At 39.2% G+C, this 23319-nt stretch overlaps 1 protein-coding gene across 10 annotated transcripts in view; it reads right to left on the bottom strand.

The window, feature by feature from the left end:
- LOC134742269 (disintegrin and metalloproteinase domain-containing protein 11) overlaps positions 1–23319 on the bottom strand; it is a 784213-nt gene that overhangs the window by 61746 nt on the left and 699148 nt on the right. For all 10 annotated transcript variants that reach the window (XM_063675307.1, XM_063675303.1, XM_063675305.1 and 7 more), the window contains 2 exons: positions 14488–14630; positions 3004–3217 (listed from right to left, as the gene is read on the bottom strand). In XM_063675307.1, the coding sequence (XP_063531377.1) occupies positions 3004–3217; positions 14488–14630 (357 nt within the window). The remainder of the gene's footprint in view (positions 1–3003; positions 3218–14487; positions 14631–23319) is intronic.

Here is a 23319-nt window from a genome sequence, read left to right as displayed (position 1 = left end):
TTATGTGTGCGATGACAGTTTGAGGTTGTAAAAAGTCATCTTTATGTTTAGGTCACATTCTAACTGTGGAATGGAGGGCTTAATCTCAATGGCATGCCTGGACAAGTTGGCTTTTATATGAACCTTTTCTAAATGGTTAAGAGCTGAGACTTAGAAACGATACCTATTGTATTTTTGTTTGGTAGCTAAGTAAATAAGACAGCAAGGAACTTTTCTGTAGCCTTCTCAAAAGGACGGTGAAAGATATCTTCTTCGAAATGTAGTCCCAATTTTCCTCTCTAGATATTGATATTATGAAAAATATTTTTACACGATTTGACGAGTGCTAATTATAGCTATGCCAGTCATAGATATAAATAATAGTTCAAAACTCGATTTGAATCAGATGAAGGAGGGATGGATAAGATTTGTATCACTGTTCGTCATCGTAAAATTCAATAAATTAAAGTGCAAATTGAACTTAGGTCTTGCCCATTACGGAACAATGGTGTTCTGGACTTTTTGGAGGCGTGCGCAGAGCCGAAACCAACACGTAGAGGCCCTTTTAACACTTTACACCGAGCGGATGCTGCCCTTGCCCGTATCACGGGACGCACGCAGAGGCAGCACCCGCCAGGGTGTAAGGACTATTGGGAGTTGATGGGATCTTAAATAAACTGGGTTATTAGGTGAATGCGATGGACTATTGTTACTCTATGTAAAAATTCCTAAATATTGAAAACGCGTGGCATCATCATGCCAAGCATGATAAGTACGAGTACGATATCCCTTAATTGATTATATTTACATATTATGATCACTGAGAATTGAAACGTAAAACTGATCAATTATTTATTGGTACTATAATGAGACTTGATAATAAAGAAATACTGCAAGAGGCCAATTCTAATTTATACTGTGACATCAAAATAATATCTAAATGACGTCAGTCGTATTAAATTTAGATTTTAGTGTAATTTATATACATTACGGTGTCTGTGCTTATTATGTATTATATGAACTGGTTTGGTACAGGCTAACGACGATGTGTGTTTATGATTATTACTAAGTTTCTATTTCGCCCGTTCTAATTTTTGTTTACTTGACATCATCATGTCACTCGATCCTATTGTTTACATTGAGAAGATACACGCCGTTCAATATATATTTTAATATGCCTAAATAGTGCTGTGTTAATTAACCCACTGCGTGCTCAGGTTGCTCCAGTACGAGTCGAGCAAGTACGAGTGAAATACACACGCGACTTGGATGTCTCAATGTAATCTTAACTTCAAACTCGGATAAATCTATTCGTCCCTCTTAGTAAATCTATCTACCCTATTAATTAATACTTAATATTTACGAAAATCGCAAAATCTGTTGGATTTACCCTACTTTGAAGTTAAGCAACTCAATTGGCCTCTATCACTAAAGAAATAATGCAAGTCACAAGTCACAATTCAGAGAATCAAGATTACACGTGCCCTAAATCTGGCACTAAAAGAACACTAGAAAAAGCCACTGTCACGGCACTCAAGTGCCAATAACAAGTCAATTGTTCGTGAACAAAGTCCACTCGAATTCGCAAGGTCGTGGCGTCGCGCCAGCCATCGATCAAGTATATAACAACGGTATACAGCCTAGGTGACGAGGTTTTTGTGAGATGGACGAGTATAATCAGGCGTTTGGGATTTGTAAGGTTCCTTGATACTTTTGGAGTAATCCCGGTCGATATAATTCTAGTATTTAATGTTTCTTTTGTGATATAGGAGGCAAACAAGCAGACCAATCGCCTGTTAGTAAGCAATTAACGTGGCCTCTGGACACCAGAGGGGTTGTAGGTTACAATACATGGCCTTAAAGATGGGACTAGGTACGCTCTTTTTTTAAGGTTTGCATCAGGTCGTAACGTTCTGAAATACTACATACAGGCAGGCAGGTGTATGATATATTGGTCATGATATGCAGTTGCACTAAGCAGTTGTGAAGCAGTCTGCGTTCTCAGACGAGAGCGACGTTCGTGACATAGTTTTTAAATTCATAAGGTAGACGTGCAAGTGCTCGTCATAATCCCAGTACGCAAATAATTGTCTCTATAGTAGGTGACAGCGGATGTCATCAAACTTCGAAATTCAATATTCTTCAAGAAGGCCTCAAGGACTCTTTTATAAGTTATGATTATGAAAAATACATAGCAACATTTATAACCATCAATTGGGTATTAAAATGTAGAGCAATAGAACGTTTAACCTTTTGACATCAACTTTTTGCCTTTAATTTTTTTGGAATAAATATTGTTGTTTGGGTTTTTTAATTCAGACTGATTTCTGATGAGGGTCAAAAAGCGATGTTTTTGACACAAACAGTATTATCTCGTAATTTACTTATAACTTGCGCGCAAAAATAATAATTCATTTCTCAATACGGCTCTTTATGTAATGAAAAACAATACATACATTCATACGCACACAAGCAAAGTACTGGCGTACTTCGCGTGTGCTTGCGTCGCCATTACTTTGACGTTCCTCGAATGCTTCTTCAATGAAGCGTTAACTAACGTTTCGTATATTCATAAGTCCACGATGTTGGCGACTTGTATGGCGTCATGCACTACTTCTGAGGGCGTGCTGCCGTTCCGTCGCTCTATGACTAAGGTGCCATCCTACTTTGATGTCGTTTGTACATACGTCGCGTAAACTATAGAATCATATAATACTGACCAAGTCCGCGATGTTGGCGACCTGTATGGCGTCATACACGACTTCTGAGCGCGTGCTGCCGTTCCGTCGCTCTATGACTAAGGTGCCATCCTACTTCGATGTCGTTTGTACATACGTCGCTTAAACTATAGAATCATATAATACTGACCAAGTCCGCGATGTTGGCGACCTGTATGGCGTCATGCACGACTTCTGAGCGCGTGCTGCCGTTCCGTCGCTCTATGACTAAGGTGCCATCCTACTTCGATGTCGTTTGTACATACGTCGCTTAAACTATAGTTTCATATAATACTCAGTTACTCACCAAGTCCGCGATGTTGGCGACTTGTATGGCGTCATGCACGACTTCTGAGCGCGTGCTGCCGTTCCGTCGCTCGAACATCGCGCGGTCGATCACGAGCGCCGTCTCGATGTACTTCGTTGTCTCTCGGACGTCTCTTCTGCGTCGCTTCAGCTCCCGAAGACCGGCGTCTTTCCACCACCGCCAGTCGCCCTCTTTTGAGCGGGGCGTTCTTTCTCTGCAATAAAAAAAATATAGATTTATAATCTCAATCATACCTTGGACCCGTATTGCAGGGCCTACGATCATTGTACCGATTAAGCTACGATTCAGCTACTAGTTAGTAGCCAAGACGGAATGGTGTTAACGGAATTGTGGCCGCTTTCGGATGAAAGAAGCCCCTGGCGTCCATTGGCTCGTTGGGTGGACGACATCCGGAAGATTGCGGGTCACTTCTGGATGAGATTAGCTCAGGACTAGGACAAGTGGCGTACTGGTAGAGAGGCCTATGCTCAGCAGTGGGCGATAAAGGTCTGGTATGATGATGATGGTTTTGAGCCAAGACGACAAAAATTGTAATGTTTTCGGTGTTTGTTTAATTCATAAACTTGAGTAATTTTGAGCGTGAAACAATCATAACCAGTCAGCATCATACATGTCATTCCATTGCTAGGCATAGACCTCTTACTGAAAAGTTTAGGCCAAAGTATCCACGCTTAATGCACATTTCCTCACAGGTTTTCTCAAAATATTTTGCTTACATTTATAACAACTGCTTTTGGTAAATTTCATCATCATCATATATTTAGGAGTAAGACTTGTCGGTGGAGCAGTTTCCATATTTGGCGGTCCTCTGACTTCTATTTGACAACCTGATAGGACACGACGTTGAGTTTTTCCTTTATTTGATGCATGTACGCTCTCCTTGGTCTTCCCTTCTTCCTCTTTAAGTTGCTAAATTTATTTGCTTTGGTAAATTTATTTATAAATAACTATTGATTCAATAACCCGAAATAAATGTCATGTACGAAGGAAAAAATGACCAAAGCCTCCAGTGTCTAGAGCTGGAATTACGCTTTTACTAAACAAAAAAATACCCATACAAAAAAAGATGACGTCATAACTCCTCACCTTTTGATTTAATTTTGGTGCTACGGGTCAAATTGATTCAAAAGGCCTAAAGATCAATCGTACCGATTTTCATGCTTTTGACAAAATTTGCAGCGTTTTTTGGCGTACGCCGTACCAACTTATTATCCATACAGATCTTTTGATTACTCCACATTAACTTAGCATATTGACATTAACTATTTGAACCACCAAAACTCCAATGCACGCGTTATTATATACATTCAAGAGAATAAATATATATACATTCCCAAAATTGCAAAAATACGTATAAAAAATACCTTAAGACAATAAAGTCGTGTTCATCATTCATCATTTTTGAGCCATTTGTCAGGATATTTTTGCCATCGACTGTACTTAATTATACATTTTCAGAACAACGCACGCCCCAGTTCACTACACTGTCACAGAAAGAGCTATAACTATATTTAGTGGTTTATGTATGTATGTATGTCACTTTATTGATTGCACATATGACTCTTTTCTACAGAACTATGGTGCAGGCAAGTTGGAATTGTTCTGTTATATCAACTGCTTGACCCGAACCAACTACTATTTTTAATTTGATCTCCAATCTCGCATAGTAGTTATGTGACGCGAGGTCAGCTAATATTGGTTTTGTCGATACTAGAGCGAGGATCGGGAATAATGCTAGGAACTATTTACCGACGAAACATCAGTGAGTTATTAAAAAAGTTTCGCGTTCCGCCAAACTGTGGGTGTACAGTCGCGGTCATAAATATGTATTCCTACGCTTTTTCATTTGTGTCATTGGGTGAAACTGGGTATTTCCATAAATATGTGCTTCTATACATTGGTTATTATGTTTTGATATGTCGACTGTGTGTTTAAAGCCTGACCAGGAATATATGTTTAAAAGTGGAAAAATTACTGCCCTGGGTGAGACTTGAACTCACGGCCTCTGGATAGATACTCCAGCGCTCTGCCAACTGAGCCACCTGAGGCCGTGAGTTCAAGTCTCACAGGGCAGTAATTTTTCCACTTTTAAATTTATTCTAAGCTTAATAGCATCGATCGCAGACGTTTCTGCTTGTTAAAAATTAATTCAGGAATATATGATCACGCGCCATGTTGCGGAATTTCACTGGAACTAATTTTTTCATACTATACTAAACTGTCACCCTATACATGCACAACAACAGCGCCCTCTTGACAATGATCATATATTACTGGTCAGGCTTTATATTAAATAGAATTACCAATATTGGCCGGCGTTTTAATTAAAAATAATTAATCTTCACTCCATTTGCCACTCAGAATAGATATCATGTTGGTTGTAATTATATTACTTAAATTATTTTTTAACAAGCAGAAACATCTGCGAAGGATGCTATTAAGCTTAAAATAATGTTGGATGTATGTGTGTTAGATGTTGGTGGCTCAGTTGGCAGAGCGCTGGAGTATCGATCCCGAGGCCGTGAGTTCAAGTCTCATCCAAGGCAGTAATTTTTCAACTTTTAAATTTATTATATTACTTGTTCAAAGGTCATCATCAGTAATAATTGATAAAAAACCGGCCAAGTGCGAGTCGGACTCGCGCACCGAGGGTTCCGTACTGTTTAGTATTTGTTATTATAGCGGCAACAGAAATACATTATCTGTGAAAATTTCAACTGTCTAGCTATCACGGTTCATAAGATACAGCCAGGTGACATACAGAAGGACAGACAGACAGACGAAAAGACGCACAGACGGACAGCGGAGTCTTAGTAATAGGATCCCGTTTTTACCCTTTGGGTACGGAACCCTAAAAAAACATAAAACTGTTTTATAAATGGTATGCTAGTTTCTAAAGCTGTCCTTTTAGATATCCATCAAAGAAGCTGTATCAGAAAATAGTTTTCTCTGAGATGAAATTTCTATCAAACGATCCATTTTCTACTATGTTTCGTGAAAGGAAAGTTTTATTTTAACCTTTAGAATATATAGAGTATATTGTTTGGGTATGGCGGCGAATTGAGGATAGCGGTGTGGCAAGTATGACACGCATTTTCACTACTATCTAAAAGTTATCCAATGAAAGGTCATTTTTAATACAGATGATTTCACAGTTACATAAAGCGCCCTCTAGCTAAAACCAAAGATGATAAGAATTTATGAGAATATAAAATACAGATGAAAAACATCAAAAAGTCTCGTCAGACAATAGAAGGAAAACTAATTTTAAAATCAGTAACTTTTTTTTTTTTTTTTTTTTTTTTTTTTTTTTTTTTTTTTTTTTTTTTTTTTTTTTTTTTTTTTTTTTTTTTTTTTTACTGAACTTCTTAACTGAAGTGTTAAGATCGAATTTAGAATGCAGCTTTGAATGAGTCTCCGCGCTTCGCTCTTAGAAGGGCTCAGAGGTTCAACTTCGGTTCCAATCCAATATTCTTAGTAATTGGGTGTTTTTTCCATCTTAAACAAAGAAATCGTGTCAAGCGAACCAAACCAAGCATAGACATAGTACTTATAATACAAGTAGTTATAGACGCGCCACCGAGCGACCGGGGGTAAGAGAAAGAATATTCATTTAAAATTTGGGCAGCATAGGATTTTTTCTCTTTCACTCTTATAAATTTAGGTATTTCGCCATCGCCTCCTACCTATGATACCACCCGGTCAGTGATAAGGAGAAAGCATGGCACTATTTTATCTTTTCTCTTATAGGAATCGCAATAAGACTATTCTTTCTCAATAAAAGAGTGTCAGGCCCTTGAGTCCAAGACTAACGATATGTCAGTGTTAAAAGTGACGTTTTTGTTCGAAAAAACGTCACTTTTGACAGTAACATACCTATCTAATCCATATCGTATCTAGACGTAATATTTGACGTATCTTAAAGTTCGATTCGGGCCGCTATTTTCTGATTTTATATACCGTATTCATGGGACTTTAAATATACTGTGCCCTTGGTATTATTTTACATTTAGATTTGTGGTAATTATTTCAGATGAATTTCTTCTTTCATTTCTGGTGATTGTGCAACATAAAGCACAAGCTTTAATTTGTTACATTTTCATTGGCCGACTGGTGAGAGAAAATCTCAGCTAAAATTTTCAATACGTAATCTTCTCATTGAGTGCCCAAACAGCAGCGGATTAACTAAAATTCGTTTTTCCACCGCCCGATACCACGGCACATTTGTTTAGACAATCTCGTTCGGAAAAAGCAAACCGTCGGATCATTTATTCGGCAGATTTAATCCCTTTTGGGACTATTTTTGCCCGAGCCCTCCCGAGGAGCGGCGGAGGTGCCCGAATCGCGTGATTCGTATTTGTCAGGGTTGTTATTCCAAGAGAATTCACGGAAGTTCACCGAGCTTTCTATCAAACTAATTAGTGTGTTGGGTATCTTTTATTATTTCTTGAATGTGACTGAATTTGATCGTTTGGTGTTAATTAATACCAGTTATTTTTTTAAATCAATATCTTCCCTTTACTTGCCTTAACTTGCCTTTATCTATGATTATATATGTATGTATGTACGTATGTACTTTAAAGTTTATAAAAATGTTTATAAAAGTTTGTGTTTTCGGTTTGATAATTCATATGTATCGGCATTACCCGTTCAAAGTTGTAAGTACTTAACTTTCCTGCTACCCGAAGGTTGTCTGGAAGAGGTCGCTTTTTAGCGATAAGACCGCCTGTTGTTACCTAGTCTTAAGCTTGTATTTTGCTCTCTGTGTATTTTGTAACTTTATGGTGCACAATAAAGAATATTTACTTATTTCCCTAAAACGGCTATAAAATTTCACAATTTTAATTTATGTGCGAAAACGCCAACTGCCTTACTTGATAATCGACAGACACATAATATAAATTCAATAAAAGCAGGATCCTGTTTGAACTGTCAAGGGTTGGGCGTATTTAGTCACGTTATTATAATGGCGGCTAACGTTCCAAAAACTTTGATTCTTATATTCTCATCTATTCCTCTCCTCTCCTCATCATCGGTTTTAATGTTAATATTAATGCTTTAATTGCGATAGACGCCCAAAATCATACGAGTTGTAATACTTGTAATATTTTACGGCGGATCCCGCTTACCCTAGACAAAGACAGATATAACTCCGTAATAGATGGATACAGTCTAAGGAAAAAACGTGCCCCGAAAATCACGAAAATTTGATTCTCGTTCAGAGGGCGCTACTAGCTTTGGCCAACTGTCGTATAGATGGCGTTGACGGTTTCGTTTGTTATTTAACAATTTTAACGCATATCAGTGAAAGAACATGGGTCAGAATCATAAAAATAATTAATGCAAATAAAATAAAAAAAATATACATATCTAAATACATTTTATCGTATTTAAAAAAATATTTATTTTTAGTTTTAAAGTGTGTCGACAGATGGCAGTGAATTTACTGGGGTTACAAAATTTACTATGACAGTACCGCTCTAGTATAAGTTACTCTATGCCCTAGATTACCTGGTGCAAGTGTACGCAATCGAAATAACATCTGAGGAGTGACGGCAGCCAGAAACATGTCGGAACCGCCTCTAAAGTTATTTACGTGTAATTGCTGGGTTGTAAGTCACTGGGGTATTTGAGGCTTCCTGTTGGTGTCTAAATCGCGCTGTGTTATTTTCAACCGTTAAAAAGGAAAATATGTTGTTTAACAAACGTTTAATGGTGCGTTTTAGACCTATCTTCGTGATTTTTTTCTATTCTGCGAAAGTTGTTTAATCAGGTTTCGAATCGGTGACTTAAGTAGAGAAAGGTCTCAAGATTGCCACAAAATTCATGGACTAATAGTTAAAAAAATATTAATATACAATTATCAAATCCAGTTACATCAAACAATGGTAGAAATGCATCCAAAATTAAAGAAAAGGAAAGCCACGCAATTATCTGTCTTCTATACTCGTAGTACATTTTTGAAGTCAAATCGTTACTGTCACTGTTAAGCCAGACACTAATGGATAAGGAAACACAATTTTACATTTCCTTCCATGAGTTTGGTTATACAAATATGACTTGCATGTTTTCCGGTTTCAAATTACATAACATTTTTCTTTGGCTTTAGGGTTGTAATTAAGCGGCCCAAGAAGTCTGTAAGTATGTTTCAAAGGTTCAAGTAGCCATAACCTTACCCACTTTACTAACATTTTAAATTAACGCACTTAAACTATCGTGAGACATATTTCAAAATATTTATCAGTACGGTTTTTACTCACTATTATTTTTAGTCGCTTTTGGCGACGTTTCGGATTCTAAAAACCAATAAATAAAATAATAATAGTGAGTAAAAACCGTACTGATAAATATTTTAAATGAAGTAGTTACCTATGTTATATTATCATCAATGGCCACTGCATCCCTGACGGATGATTGTTGCAACGGATGATTGTTGATTGTGTCAAGAGCGGCTGAGATGAGACGGCCAATGCATTTTAGATTATGGCTATACAAGCATCTTGAAAACACTTAATTTGTCCCTACTAGTGGAGCCACCAAAACAAAATTTTTACAACTTAAAAAAGCTCAAAGAGCGCTGATAAAAGTCATGTACTTTAAGCCTTACAGGTTTCCAACCGTTGATCTGTATGATCTATGTGGACTTTTATCTGTAAGAAAATTATACGTGCTTAATGTAATTTTACGGATACATAAGTTCACGTTTTATTACCCTGTTTCTAATGCCTCTAGAAGAAAAAAAACGAATATAATCCCTATTCCACCAACAAATCCTGCCTTTGCTAAAAGACAGTACATTGCCCTATCGGCAAAATTGTACAACCTTTTAAATAAATAAATAGATATATATATACTTCCCCCTATAGGGTATGTAAAATAAAGGTAATAAACTGGTTTAACACTAAAAACTGCGTCGATATAGAAAATCTACTTAAAACATAATCTAGTATAATTCAAGCAACCAAACCATTACCTTAACACACAAACCCACACACACACACACACACACACACACACACACACACACACACACACACACACACACAAACAAACTATCACATAAGTGGCCCTTAAACTTTTAAAATTACGTTAGTTACTCTGCTAGCGTTATCTTAGTTTTAGTATAACATAGCCTACTCATCACTTATAAACTGTTTAGTTTAGCCTTAACCTAACCTTAGCGTAACCTTATAGTTGCTTTTAGCTTTTAGGTAGTCACTAAGGAAGAGCGGTGTTCCTTAACACAAGTATTTATATACTTAAAAAGGGACACCAACCTGTATTTTGTTAAAAAAGCTACTAAATAAATCATTTTTCATTTTCATTTTTCAATTCCCATACTTCTAATTTTAATCAAGTTTCATTTTAAAAAAATGAGACCGTCTCATCTCAAATATAAATTATCTGAAACTGTGACATTTTTGGGGACAGAAAATAAGATAACGAAAATAATTTGACCCAACTAACTAAATTTAAGCGAATAATAAGGGTTCAACCCTTATTATTCGCTTGAATTTTTTATCGTTCCCACGAACTAAAATATAACATACGTCTGAATCTCGACCACAATGCAAACTTTCACTAAATATTTGCCACCGTGATCAGTCGGGGGTCGGGGGCGAAAGGGCGTCTGATAATCTGATCTGATTGAGTGTTAGACTATTTGCTTATTGAGCGATTTCTGAGAATTATTTAGCGACGCTAAATATAAAGATAAATCAGGGATCCTATTTCTCTATTTGATTTTATGTTTTGACTTGTGATTTTAAGTGTTATTATAAGTCTTTACCCACTTGTGTTTCATGAATAAATAAATGAACATAAATATGTATTTTTGATATTTATCACCTCGAATCTTGCTAAAATGGCTGAAAGCAAATGTCTCTCATTATTAAAGGGCACCACGTCCGACCTTCTCTCCGATTATCTTTTTTAATGAACCCTACTAAAAGACGGGTTCTCATTAACGTCCCGAAACCAAATCATTAGCTTAGAACGACAGTTTCTACGTCAAAGGCGTCATTGTAATGTCCCCAGAGGGTATCAAAGTGAAATGGGAAAGATAAAGCGCTTTTTCTTATCTAACCGGCTTACTCTCCAATCATCGTATATAATTTTCTCAAATTTCGAATTCGAACTTTATTTTATTCTTGGAAAGGTTGCTTTTAGGTAATGTAATCATCTGATACGAGGTTGAGAAGTTAAGAGGCCGATCTGCCTGTGACGCGATCGGTTCGTGGATTGGTTAAAAAGGAGAAATTTAACGTAATGCTGCTGAACTTTGGTGCAAGTTACAGATTGAGAGATGAGGGTTGGATCTTAGAAAAAAATCAACATAAAAATTCACTCGATAATATTGTATAGGTTGGTAAACTAGATGTAGATTGTGCCTATATGCATCATATGAGGCATAATCGTGATTCAACCAATTTATATTAAATTGAATACATAAAATATCAGCTTAAAACTAAAACTTATTTTCGTTGCGTATCTGTATCGTACCTATATGCGACACAATCGAGTATTTTGTTTTTACTTTTGAAAACAAACTGAGCAATGAAATCAGGACCGAAAAGATAATTTTTCATATTCCTTCGGACGGATATAAGATAGATAGAATACTCTTTATTGGCACACCTCAGTAAAAAGATACAAAAGAAAAGAACAATTGATTAAATGTAGAGGCAGACAACAGGCGGTCTTATCGCTAAAGAGCGACCTCTTCCAAAGATAAGATATATCAATTTCGAATTCCGGAGTGTTAAGATTACAATAACGATTCTCCACTTTTACTTTACCTAAGTTTACCAAGTCCTATCTCCGCCTTCAAACTACGCAAATGATTTATTCTTGTAAATATATGTATGCCTTCACAGGACGTCATGGATTGACTTAATTAAGATGTTAAAAATTCAGTAAGTATTATAATGTAGGTATGTACATGAAAACAAAAGGAATGATATGAAATATCGACCTCAAACCAGTTTAAACACCGCAAAGCTGACGGTGACATACGATTTCTGTATTTTGAGGGCCTTAGGCCCCTTAAGGCCTTTTCATCAGTTCGCGTCGACAAATTGGGTGCGACCGGATGATTTATGGCGAATAACAATTTATTCCTTTCAGGAATACTTATCTTACTTATCCTTGTAACCGAAAATCACCTCTATTTCGAGATAGGTAAGACTGTTTTAACTTAAATGGAGTTTTTAGAGATAGGCGGTTGTGTAAATATGGTAGAAAGTGTCGGATTGGCCCGAGCTCAGTCGTAATGACCTGCCGGTTGTATCGCGGATGTGGATTTCTTTTCCTTGACGTTTGATTGGTGATATGAATCGCTAGAATGATTTGTTTCATAAATGGCGGAAGTGTTGATGATGATTGGACGTTTTGATGGTTGGTGACGGGAAATAGTTATTTATTTTACAAGGGGCTAAAGTTGTTGTTTGAGTCCTCGTGCTATTGATGTACCCGAGCAAGCAAAAGATTCCACAATTTAATTTAATTCGAATTTTGAGCTTTGAGAAGAATTCAAGGCACGAGAGTTAAACAAACTTTGCTATCGAGTGAAACACGTTTACGGACGTTTTTGCTACATCTTTTTAATTAGAATTTAATCATTTTTGTAGTATTTATATAACTGACGAGTACGTTTTACAAAGTTTCCTAAAAACTTGCTATAAATTATTTTAGATTTTTAAAAACTACCTACTTACCCAGTTGTAACATGGAACTTGAGCGAAAAGAAAATATCCATAGAAATCTCGGTACGTTGAAACCAAGAATGAATACGCGTAAGCACTGTGTATACTGCACTTTTCCTGGAAACGTGAACACTGCACTTTATGTTGCAACCCTCTAGCAGTAAAACATAGATTACCTCCGATAGATTACACATTACTGAACATTTATGGTGCTGATGTGTCGACAGGGACAATATAATAAAACACTATCGATACTATCATGTTGTCCCTGTTATTGTGTTATAATAACAGCCAGTGTGGGAGCACCCGCAGCAGGCAGGATGTCAGTCACCTGTCGGCGCTGTCCGTCGCGGGTAGCTTTTAAAGCAGGCTAGGAGGCAAATTCGAACGCACACTTGACGTCAAATCGATATCTAAATGATGTCAGTTAGTTATCATTCGCGCGTTATTTTTGCTTGGACTTGTTCGTAGATGTATTAGCTCGAGCGAGATGCCCTTGCGAATGATACCTAACCGACATCATTTAGATATCGTTTTGATGTCAAGTGTACGTTCGATTTTGCCTCCGTAACCTTGTTATACATTATGCTTTTTTTTATTGAATAAGGAAACAAATTACAGTTTATTAGATTATTACAAGACCCATCGTAGGCAAAACCTTATGGAGGTTTGTGTGCCGATGGGGATTCGAGAATAATATAAAGAAAACAATGAAAATTATATCCTATATCTTATCAAAAGTATGATTCTTAGTATACATCGCTTGTGTCGTTAGTTTTTAATAAGTGCATTTTAATGACTTTTTTATATGTTTACCATTTAAATATTTAGCACAAACAACTTCTGGCAGATCATTCAGTATTTTAGGTAATATGCTACATCGCGGGTGGCGTTTAAAGCAGACCGTAGCCCTATTATATGCTACATCTAGCGTGCAAGTGATCTATGCAGTAAACTTACAACGTTCACGGCATCTCAGAATAAAACCGGACTTTTTGCCTCAAAACTTACACTGCATTATTCAAAAGTTGCTGGGACAAGTCCGTGATTTAATATCGTAACTAGTCGAGTTCCAGCGCCATTTTTACGTTTTTTCACAAACTATTCTGATATAGTGTTTGTTTGCTGAAGTAGAAGCTTCGGATACAAGTTCGGAATTGTTAAATTGTATTAAAAGTTTACTTGCGGCGCTCATGCATGATTATTTAATGGAATTTAAAATGAGCGGTTAAGTTAAGATGCAGATTTAGAGTCTTGGGGGGACATGATGTTTATACTCGTATTTGAAAAGGTTGGGTGAAACTTTGTTTCCACACGGCTTTAGTTTACTTTGTATTCAAAAGATACTTAAGCAGTTGTTTATGAAAATCTTGTTGTTTTCATATCTGGGGCTACTAGATATGAGTACCTACTTGTTCGCTATATCGTAATCTAGAAAAGGATTCATAGAGGAGGGGCAAGCACACACTGGTCGCCCTTAGAGTTGGTCAAAGGCGTCTATAGCCTTAAAAAAAGAGCATAGAAAAAAAAGAAGAAAAATTATCTTTAGAATAGTAATTTTACCGTTTTCGAATTTCGATACCTATTGTAAGGCAACGTTTTCAAAACAAATAAAAATCGACAAAATTAGATTGACATTGACATTAAATTGACACTTGGCGCGCATGATCTTTCCCGTTCTTTCTTGCGAAATGTGACAGTGATAGTGGCAAACCGATGGAACGGCCTTATAAGACTTTTTAGTATTATTTATACTTACACGACAGCTATAGGGTCATCAGCCATCGGCGTCTCGACGAACGAGACATGTTTGGTCCGGCGGCTCTTCGGGCGGTATTCGAGCTTGTTGGCACAACCCTTGTTCGCCTTCGTTCGCGCCTCAAAGATGACATGGGGGTGTTTCTGCTGGAACAAGGCGAAACACAGTGTTAACGGGTGGAAATAGACTCTAAATCGTAGAAGATACTTAAAATACAAGCTGAGTCCCGAGCCTATTGTCGCACTTAGCATTTATATGTTAACCATAATTCTAAATGTCATATATATATATATAGTTAGTTCCTACTTGTACATATAAATATGTACTTGTACTGCTGTAATTTAAGCTTATTGTACCTACTACTGTTTTTTTTACTGCGATAATAAATGACTTTTTTCATTGCTTTTTAGGGTTCCGTACACAAAGGGTAAAAACGGGACCCTATTACTAAGAGGAGTCTTGTCCGTCTGTTCGTCTGTCCGTCTGTCTGTCACCAGGCTGTATATCATGAACCGTGATAGCTAGACAGTTGAAATTTACACAGATGACGTATTTCTGTTGCTGCTATAACAACAAATGCTAAAAAGTACGGAACTCTCGGTGGGCGAGTCCGACTCGCACTTGTTCGTTTTTTTCTATTGTCTCTACAAGGTTTCCCGCAGCAGATTTAGTTCGCCCCGAACTGAGAACTCGCGGTTCGCCAAAAACTATATTACTGCCAACTGCATTACTGTCGCAAATGTCAAAAAGGAAGTTGCTGCAAGGAATGTTGACATTTGTGGCAGTAATGCAGTCGGAAGTAATGTCGCGCTGCAATACTGCCGCAGTGCAGCTGCGGTCGGAATCCGAACGTCATCTATACGGCTTTGATAAAGCAACGCAACCTAACTACGTAGGGGTTTGTTAGAATTGTATCTTAGTTGCCTGTTGAAAGAAAATAACAGTCAGCGATAAAAGCTCAAAATGAAACTTTTGACAAAAATAAAACTATGAAAACGGATTATATCGCGTATATTGAATTTATAATACATCCCGACGTTTCGAGCCCTTTACAGCGTTCGTGGTCAATGGGTGACTGAGGAAAAATTACAAAGTGCAAAAATACCCACATACTAAAATACAGAGCGCAACGAGCGCGCGCGAGCTTATTCCCAAGGTCTTCATGTCGCCGGATTTTGGTTTGCAACTTCCAGTCCGTACATAATATTGTCTTCGGTTTTTGACAAAAAACTTATTAGAGTTTTGAATGATTCACGGTTAGTTTCACTAGACTTATATTGACCGGGATATAGACCGTGATTACCTTTTGTATTATTTTGTGTGTGAAAAAACTTATTGTTACTATTTTTTTGATGGAATCGTATGTCCATTTAGTAATTAACCGTAACTTTAAATAATGTACCAGATAAATTAAGATCCTGCCAAGACGTATCAAAGATTGTGTATAAAAAACGATTGAAATAGTTATTTACGATACAAGTGCGGAAAAGAGTGGCGATAAATTAAAAATCGACACGAGTTGCGAATTGTCTTTTTCCTACACTAGTAATACTAGCACTCAAAAGAAAGGGAAGGGAGAGAGGGGAAGTTCTTATTTACTGACAGTTTGGTTTGACCAACTATACATTTGCACGTGTTACCGTAAAACGTATAAGTATGTATAACTTAATTTACACTAGTGGAGGGTAGTGTGGGAATGGAATCGATCTAATGTATAATTTCTATTTTGTTAGTATATTAATTGGTAATTTATCGTGTATAAATTTCCTTAATTCATTCTGAAAATAATAATTTTTATGCATAATTTTGTATAGTTATAATCATTTATAACTTATATTAAGATTATATAATATATAAATAAATAACTAGTTAAATAATAACCGCAAATAATGTATGTTTAAAATCTCAATATAAATATGTATTTAAATCACTAGCGGACAGAGCAACCGACCTTCTGATTAGATAAACTGGGTATGCAACTATGCACTTTGTCGTGGAGTAAATTGATCGAGTCCCGCTGCAGCGCTGTGCGCCGTACGGACCGGTCTAACGGGCGGCCCTCGGCTGCAGCGCTGACAGCGATGTATTCCGCCCGCCAGCGCGGGCGCACCTTAGTACCTCAGAAACCTCGACGCGAGACGCATGTGCGCTTTACCGTGCTACCGAGCCAAATTGCATTCCGTTTGCATTGTATTTTAATTAGTTTACTTTTCTTTCGCTTTCGCTCTTTCTCCTTCTGTTCTTTATTGACTGATGTGTATTGTGCTAACTGTTTCTTCCGTGTGCCGTATTAATAGACAATAAATTGGTGTATATAAAACGACGCTTAGTGCTTCTTATTTACATCCGCATTTGCACCCGCTTACCGGCACGCTTGACAACAGCATTAAGGCAAGTCTACCTACCACATCTACATTGGTGACCCCGTGGAGCACTGAAAATGAGCGATAATGAGAATAAAGAGCCGGAGAGGCCCGGGCCGAACAGACAAAGAAACGGCGCTCAAGATGGCGGCATATCAACGGAAATTTACCGCATCGGCGTGAAAGTGCCTGTGTTTTGGCCGGAGAAACCGGCAGTATGGTTCGCCCAAATGGAATCGCAATTTAGTGTTTCGAATATTACTTCGGATGCGACCAAATATAATTACATCGTCGCGCAGCTCGATGCTCAGTACGCCGCCGAAGTGGAGGATATAATTGTTTCGCCACCAGCGACCGACAAATATAAAAAAATAAAAGATGAGCTCATCAAACGACTCTCGGTGTCCCGGCAGAAGAAAGTGAAGCAGTTGCTTAGTCAGGAAGAGTTGGGCGATAGAAAACCTTCCCAGTTTCTTCGCCACCTACGTCATTTGGCCGGGCCGAATATACCCGATGAGTTTCTTTTATCTATATGGACATCTCGCCTGCCAAGTAACTTGCAATTTGTGATCGCATCGAAGTCCAATGACCCAATTGAAGAGCTCGCTGAGTTGGCCGACCGTGTTCACGACGTAGCAACTCCTCAAGTAGCCGCAGCATCAGCGCCGGATCCTCAAATGGCTATCCTCATGCGTCAAGTGAGTGAGTTGACTAAGGACATGAAAGCGCTAAAAAGTCAGCTCAATAGTGACAGTAGGCCGTCGCGATCAAGATCTCGTATATCCAGCAAGTCCCGCAATCGCTCCAGCTCTCAGAGGTCGCAGTCAAGTTATCGGAAGTTTCCTGAGTGCTGGTACCATGCGAAGTTCGGTGAGAAGGCAACAAGGTGCGTGAAACCGTGCGACTATCAGGCGGGAAACGAAAGGGGCACTCGTTAATGGCGACCGCCGTTTGCCCGAGTCCTGGTCGCTTATTTGTTACTGACCAATCGACGAAGATACAGTTTCTCGTGGATACTGGTAGCGACGTCTGTGTCTTCCCAAGGTCACAACTGAAATATCGGCGACAACCAACCAACTACCAGTTAGCCGCAGCGAACGGCTCACCAATAATAACTTACGGTTACTTACACTTAGTGCTGAATCTAGGCTTGCGCCGCGACTTTGCTTGGAGATTTATTGTTGCGGATGTGACGAAGCCAATAATCGGCGTGGATTTCCTGGCGTATTACGACCTTCTTCCCGACTGCAAGAATAAACAGCTGATCGACAGGACGACTAGCTTGTGTGCCGTGGCTTTGCCCGGATGTTCCACGGACGAAATTTCTTCGGTCAAAGTGGTGTCGGGTGAGTCAGATTACCATCGCATACTATTAGAATACCCCGACATTACTCGCCCATCCGGCGTACATCGGGTTCCTAAGCATAACGTCCTGCATTTTATAAGAACTACTCCAGGGCCTCCTGTGTCTTGCTCTCCTCGACGGTTGGCCCCGGACAAATTAAAAATTGCTAAGGACGAGTTCTCCGCGATGCTACAAAACGGTACAGCCAGACCTTCAGAGTCACCTTGGTCGTCACCTCTGCATCTAGCCCCTAAGAAAAACAATGGCTGGAGGCCTTGCGGTGACTACCGAATGCTAAATGCAAGGACTATTCCGGATAAATATCCTATTCGTCATATACATGATTTTGCTCATAGTATTTCTGGTTGCCAGGTTTTCTCTACCATCGACCTTGAGAAGGCGTACCACCAGATCCCCGTGAACCCAGAAGACATCCAGAAGACCTCGATTACCACACCGTTCGGCCTCTACGAGTTCCCGTATATGAGTTTCGGGCTCAGGAATGCGGCCCAGACGTTCCAACGGTTTGTGGACGAGATGGTAAGGGGACTGGATTTTTGTTATGCTTATTTAGACGACTTCCTGGTGTACTCAAAGGATGAAGTAACTCACAAAGAGCACCTGCGCCAGCTGTTTGCCAAATTCCAGGAATACGGGATGGTGATTAACACTTCCAAATGTGTCTTCGGTGCACCTGAGGTAACGTTCCTGGGCTACAGCATTTCAGCCGGTGGTACCAAGCCCCTCCCGTCCAAGGTCGATGCCATCAAGGACTTCCCGGCACCAAAGAATGTGAGGGAGCTGCGCAGATTCTTGGGGATGGTGAATTTTTACCGAAGATTTATCCCTGGGGCAGCAGCGTCTCAGGCTCCACTTCATGCGCTTTTGACTGGATCCGTAAAGCCTTCTCATCCCGTCAACTTTAACGCTGAAGAAAATGAGGCTTTTGAGCGTTGTAAGGACAGCTTATGTCAGGCTGCGTTGCTAGCGCATCCGAATAGTCAGGCTAAGCTGGCCATTGTCACAGACGCTTCTGATACCGCCATGGGCGCCGCGCTTCAGCAGTATATCGACGAGGAATGGCAGCCGCTGGCGTTCTTCTCCAGAAAATTGAGCCCCGCTCAACGTAAGTACTCGCCGTACGACCGTGAGCTCCTGGCCATATATGAAGCGCTCAAATACTTTAGGCACATGGTTGAGGCCAGGGACTTCACAATCTACACGGACCACAAGCCCATCTGCTTCGCCTTCAACTCGCGCAAGGATAACTGCTCACCTAGACAGTTCAGGCATTTGGACTTCATAGCGCAATTTACTACTGATATAAGGCATATCTCTGGGAAGGACAACGTGGTGGCAGATACCCTGTCGCGCGTTGAGGAAGTTACACAGCCGATCGATTTGGAGAAGCTAGCGCAATCCCAGGTGAGAGATCCAGAGTTGCAGGAGCTCCTACAGAGTGATACTTCGCTTCGCCTGAAGAAGTTCAAGTTACCAGGTATTCAAGCCGAACTCTATTGCAACGAAAGCGACCAGACACTCAGGCCTTATGTCACGAAGGAGTTGCGCAGACAAGTGTTCCAGAGCTTGCACTCCCTTAGCCACCCTGGTGCTAATGCCTCCATAAAGCTCGTCACAGACCGGTACGTTTGGCCAGGTATCAATAAAGACTGCCGCGAATGGACACGTACCTGTTTGCCATGTCAGAGAGCCAAGGTCACTCGCCACGTTTCTGCGCCACTCGGAACATACCGGCTTCCAAGAGCGAGGTTCATGCACGTCCACATAGACCTCATAGGCCCCATGCCAGTTTCTCAAGGGTTCAGATACTGCCTCACAGCCGTCGATCGATATACACGTTGGCCTGAGGTAGTACCGCTACAGGAGATCACAGCAGAAGCCGTAGCCAGAGGACTTCTACATGGCTGGATATCACGATTCGGCTGCCCAAACGACATCGTTACTGATCGTGGCAGGCAGTTCGAGAGCTGCCTGTTCAAGCATCTGTCTGAGCTAGCCGGCTTTCAGCATCGTCGCACAACAGCCTACCATCCTGCGTGCAATGGCCTCGTGGAACGCTTCCATAGACAGTTGAAAGCCGCTATTACCTGCCACGCGACTAGCAACTGGGTAGACACATTACCCTTGGTCTTGCTCGGCATACGTAGTGCGTACAAGGAGGATCTCAACGCTTCGACCGCTGAGCTCGTGTACGGGGAGCCACTGAGATTGCCGGGAGAGTTATTACACGCCAAGTCGCCAGATGACACTATTGACGTGACGGATTATGTCGCACGCCTGCGTAAGTTTGCCCATAATCTCACTCCAGTGCCGGCGTCACGCCATACGAGCAATAGACGAATCTTCATATATAAGGATCTCAACACCGCCAGTCACGTGCTGCTCAGAGACGATGCGAGTCATCCACCACTGCAGCCAGCGTATACTGGCCCGTACGAAGTGCTCGAAAGAGGTGATAAAGTGTTTAAGTTGCGTGTGAAAGGCAAAAGTGTAACAGTGTCCATAGACCGCATTAAACCTGCATACATACTGGCTGATGTGCCGAATGTACCAATTCCTGTCCCGTCCATTCAACCTACTCCAGAGACTGAAAACACGGTCAAAAAGACAAAGTCAGGACGTACAGTGCGTGTCCCAGATTATTATTAAATTTTTTTTTTCCATCGCCCTTGACGGTCTCTGGAGGGGGGTGATGTGGGAATGGAATCGATCTAATGTATAATTTCTATTTTGTTAGTATATTAATTGGTAATTTATCGTGTATAAATTTCCTTAATTCATTCTGAAAATAATAATTTTTATGCATAATTTTGTATAGTTATAATCATTTATAACTTATATTAAGATTATATAATATATAAATAAATAACTAGTTAAATAATAACCGCAAATAATGTATGTTTAAAATCTCAATATAAATATGTATTTAAATCACTAGCGGACAGAGCAACCGACCTTCTGATTAGATAAACTGGGTATGCAACTATGCACTTTGTCGTGGAGTAAATTGATCGAGTCCCGCTGCAGCGCTGTGCGCCGTACGGACCGGTCTAACGGGCGGCCCTCGGCTGCAGCGCTGACAGCGATGTATTCCGCCCGCCAGCGCGGGCGCACCTTAGTACCTCAGAAACCTCGACGCGAGACGCATGTGCGCTTTACCGTGCTACCGAGCCAAATTGCATTCCGTTTGCATTGTATTTTAATTAGTTTACTTTTCTTTCGCTTTCGCTCTTTCTCCTTCTGTTCTTTATTGACTGATGTGTATTGTGCTAACTGTTTCTTCCGTGTGCCGTATTAATAGACAATAAATTGGTGTATATAAAACGACGCTTAGTGCTTCTTATTTACATCCGCATTTGCACCCGCTTACCGGCACGCTTGACAACAGCATTAAGGCAAGTCTACCTACCACATCTACAGTAGAATAAGTTTTCTGCCAACAAACTGCTGTGCAGTTTGGCATATAAGTAGCAATAATTAATGTACTTCTCTTTTTATTTATAAATAAATTAAAAAAAAATCACCTTAAATAGGCATATTTCAACTTAAGCCAGGGCTTCACTGATTTAATTAAACCAGAGACTTGCAATTCTGCAACGCTAATGGATTGCGTTGCGCTGAAACTGCAAAACTTCACGCTCATTAATTTTAAAATCCCCCAAAACTATTAAACTGTTCAGAGTGAATAAATCGTTCTTGGATTTCTTAAAGTATCAATAACAAAATGAATCTTATCGACTACGCGATAGAGCTCGGAACCGATTGCTAATTTTCTTCCGACGACCTTGATTAGCTCTCGAAATCTATTTATTAGTAGGTGGGTAGTTTCAATCACAGATAACAGAATACTATAAAGATAAGCCACTGTAAAAATACATCTTTAAATATTTTATATAAACAACCTATAATTATGCAACAACCTATAACAACCAACACCCTAACAACAACAACAACCTATAATCCTAGGTTTCTGTAACAACCTATAATTATGCAATAAATGATTATCTCATCTCATATTATCTTATCTTATCTTATCTTATCTTATCTTATCTTATCTCATCTTATAAATAGTCCTAACTTGTAATATACAAACAATCGAAAAATATCAAACTAAAGGGTATAGCTGTAGTCAATATTCACCAAATTGCGGAAAATTTTCAATAATGTTAATATCCAGAGGAAAAAGGGGACGTACGTTTTTGGGGAGGCAGTTACGTGACTTCGTCCTCTTTCCTCCTAAAGCTAGCTTACTTTGGAAAACAGGTAATGATAATATTTAAAAAAAAGAAGCTGAGTATGTATCTAATAGTAATAAAAGAAACTCATCAAACTACTTATATAAAATAACAATAAAGTACATTTATATTTAAGTACCTAAATTACTTTTTAATCTTGTTTATCCCTCTTATAGCAACAACTAGCAAACGAACCATAATTAAATAATCAATTAATACTAAAAAGCTTTATTAAACGATACAAAAGCCACATTACTGCCGTTAATCTGTTCGCATTACTTCCAGTCTACGAATCACATAAATTGACGTACTTAGTCGCTTAATTACAAATATATATATAAGTGCTAAGGTCACTAGAGGGTGTCCTCTGTATAATTGTTAGTAACGATAACGACTATTGATAGTTTACTTACTAATAAATAACCGGCCAAGTGCGAGTCGGACTCGCGCACGAAGGGTTCTGTACCATTACGCAAAAAATGGCAAAAAAAATCACGTTTGTTGTATGGGAGCCCCACTTAAATATTTATTTTATTCTGTTTTTAGTATCTGTGAAAATTTCAACTGTCTAGCTATCGCGGTTCATGAGATACAGCCTGGTGACAGACAGACGGACGGACAGTGGAGTCTTAGTAATAGGGTCCCGTTTTTACCCTTTGGGTACGGAACCCTAAAAAGACCAAGTAGTAAGCAGACGAGTCGCCTGATAGTAAGCAATTAGCGTAGCCCTCGTCATCTGCAACACCAGAGGGGTCGCAAGTACGTTGCCGGCATTTAAGTAGGGTGTACACTTACATCATGATTCAACAGGGAAAGATATACGATGAGGAATATATGTTTCCTCAAAAAAAAAAACATTTCCAATTAC

The sequence above is a fragment of the Cydia strobilella genome, chromosome 6 (genome assembly GCF_947568885.1).
Source record: "Cydia strobilella chromosome 6, ilCydStro3.1, whole genome shotgun sequence".
Lineage (NCBI taxonomy): Eukaryota > Metazoa > Arthropoda > Insecta > Lepidoptera > Tortricidae > Cydia > Cydia strobilella.
Note: the sequence above shows the minus strand (reverse complement) of the source record. Positions and strands in the feature narration are given on the sequence as shown.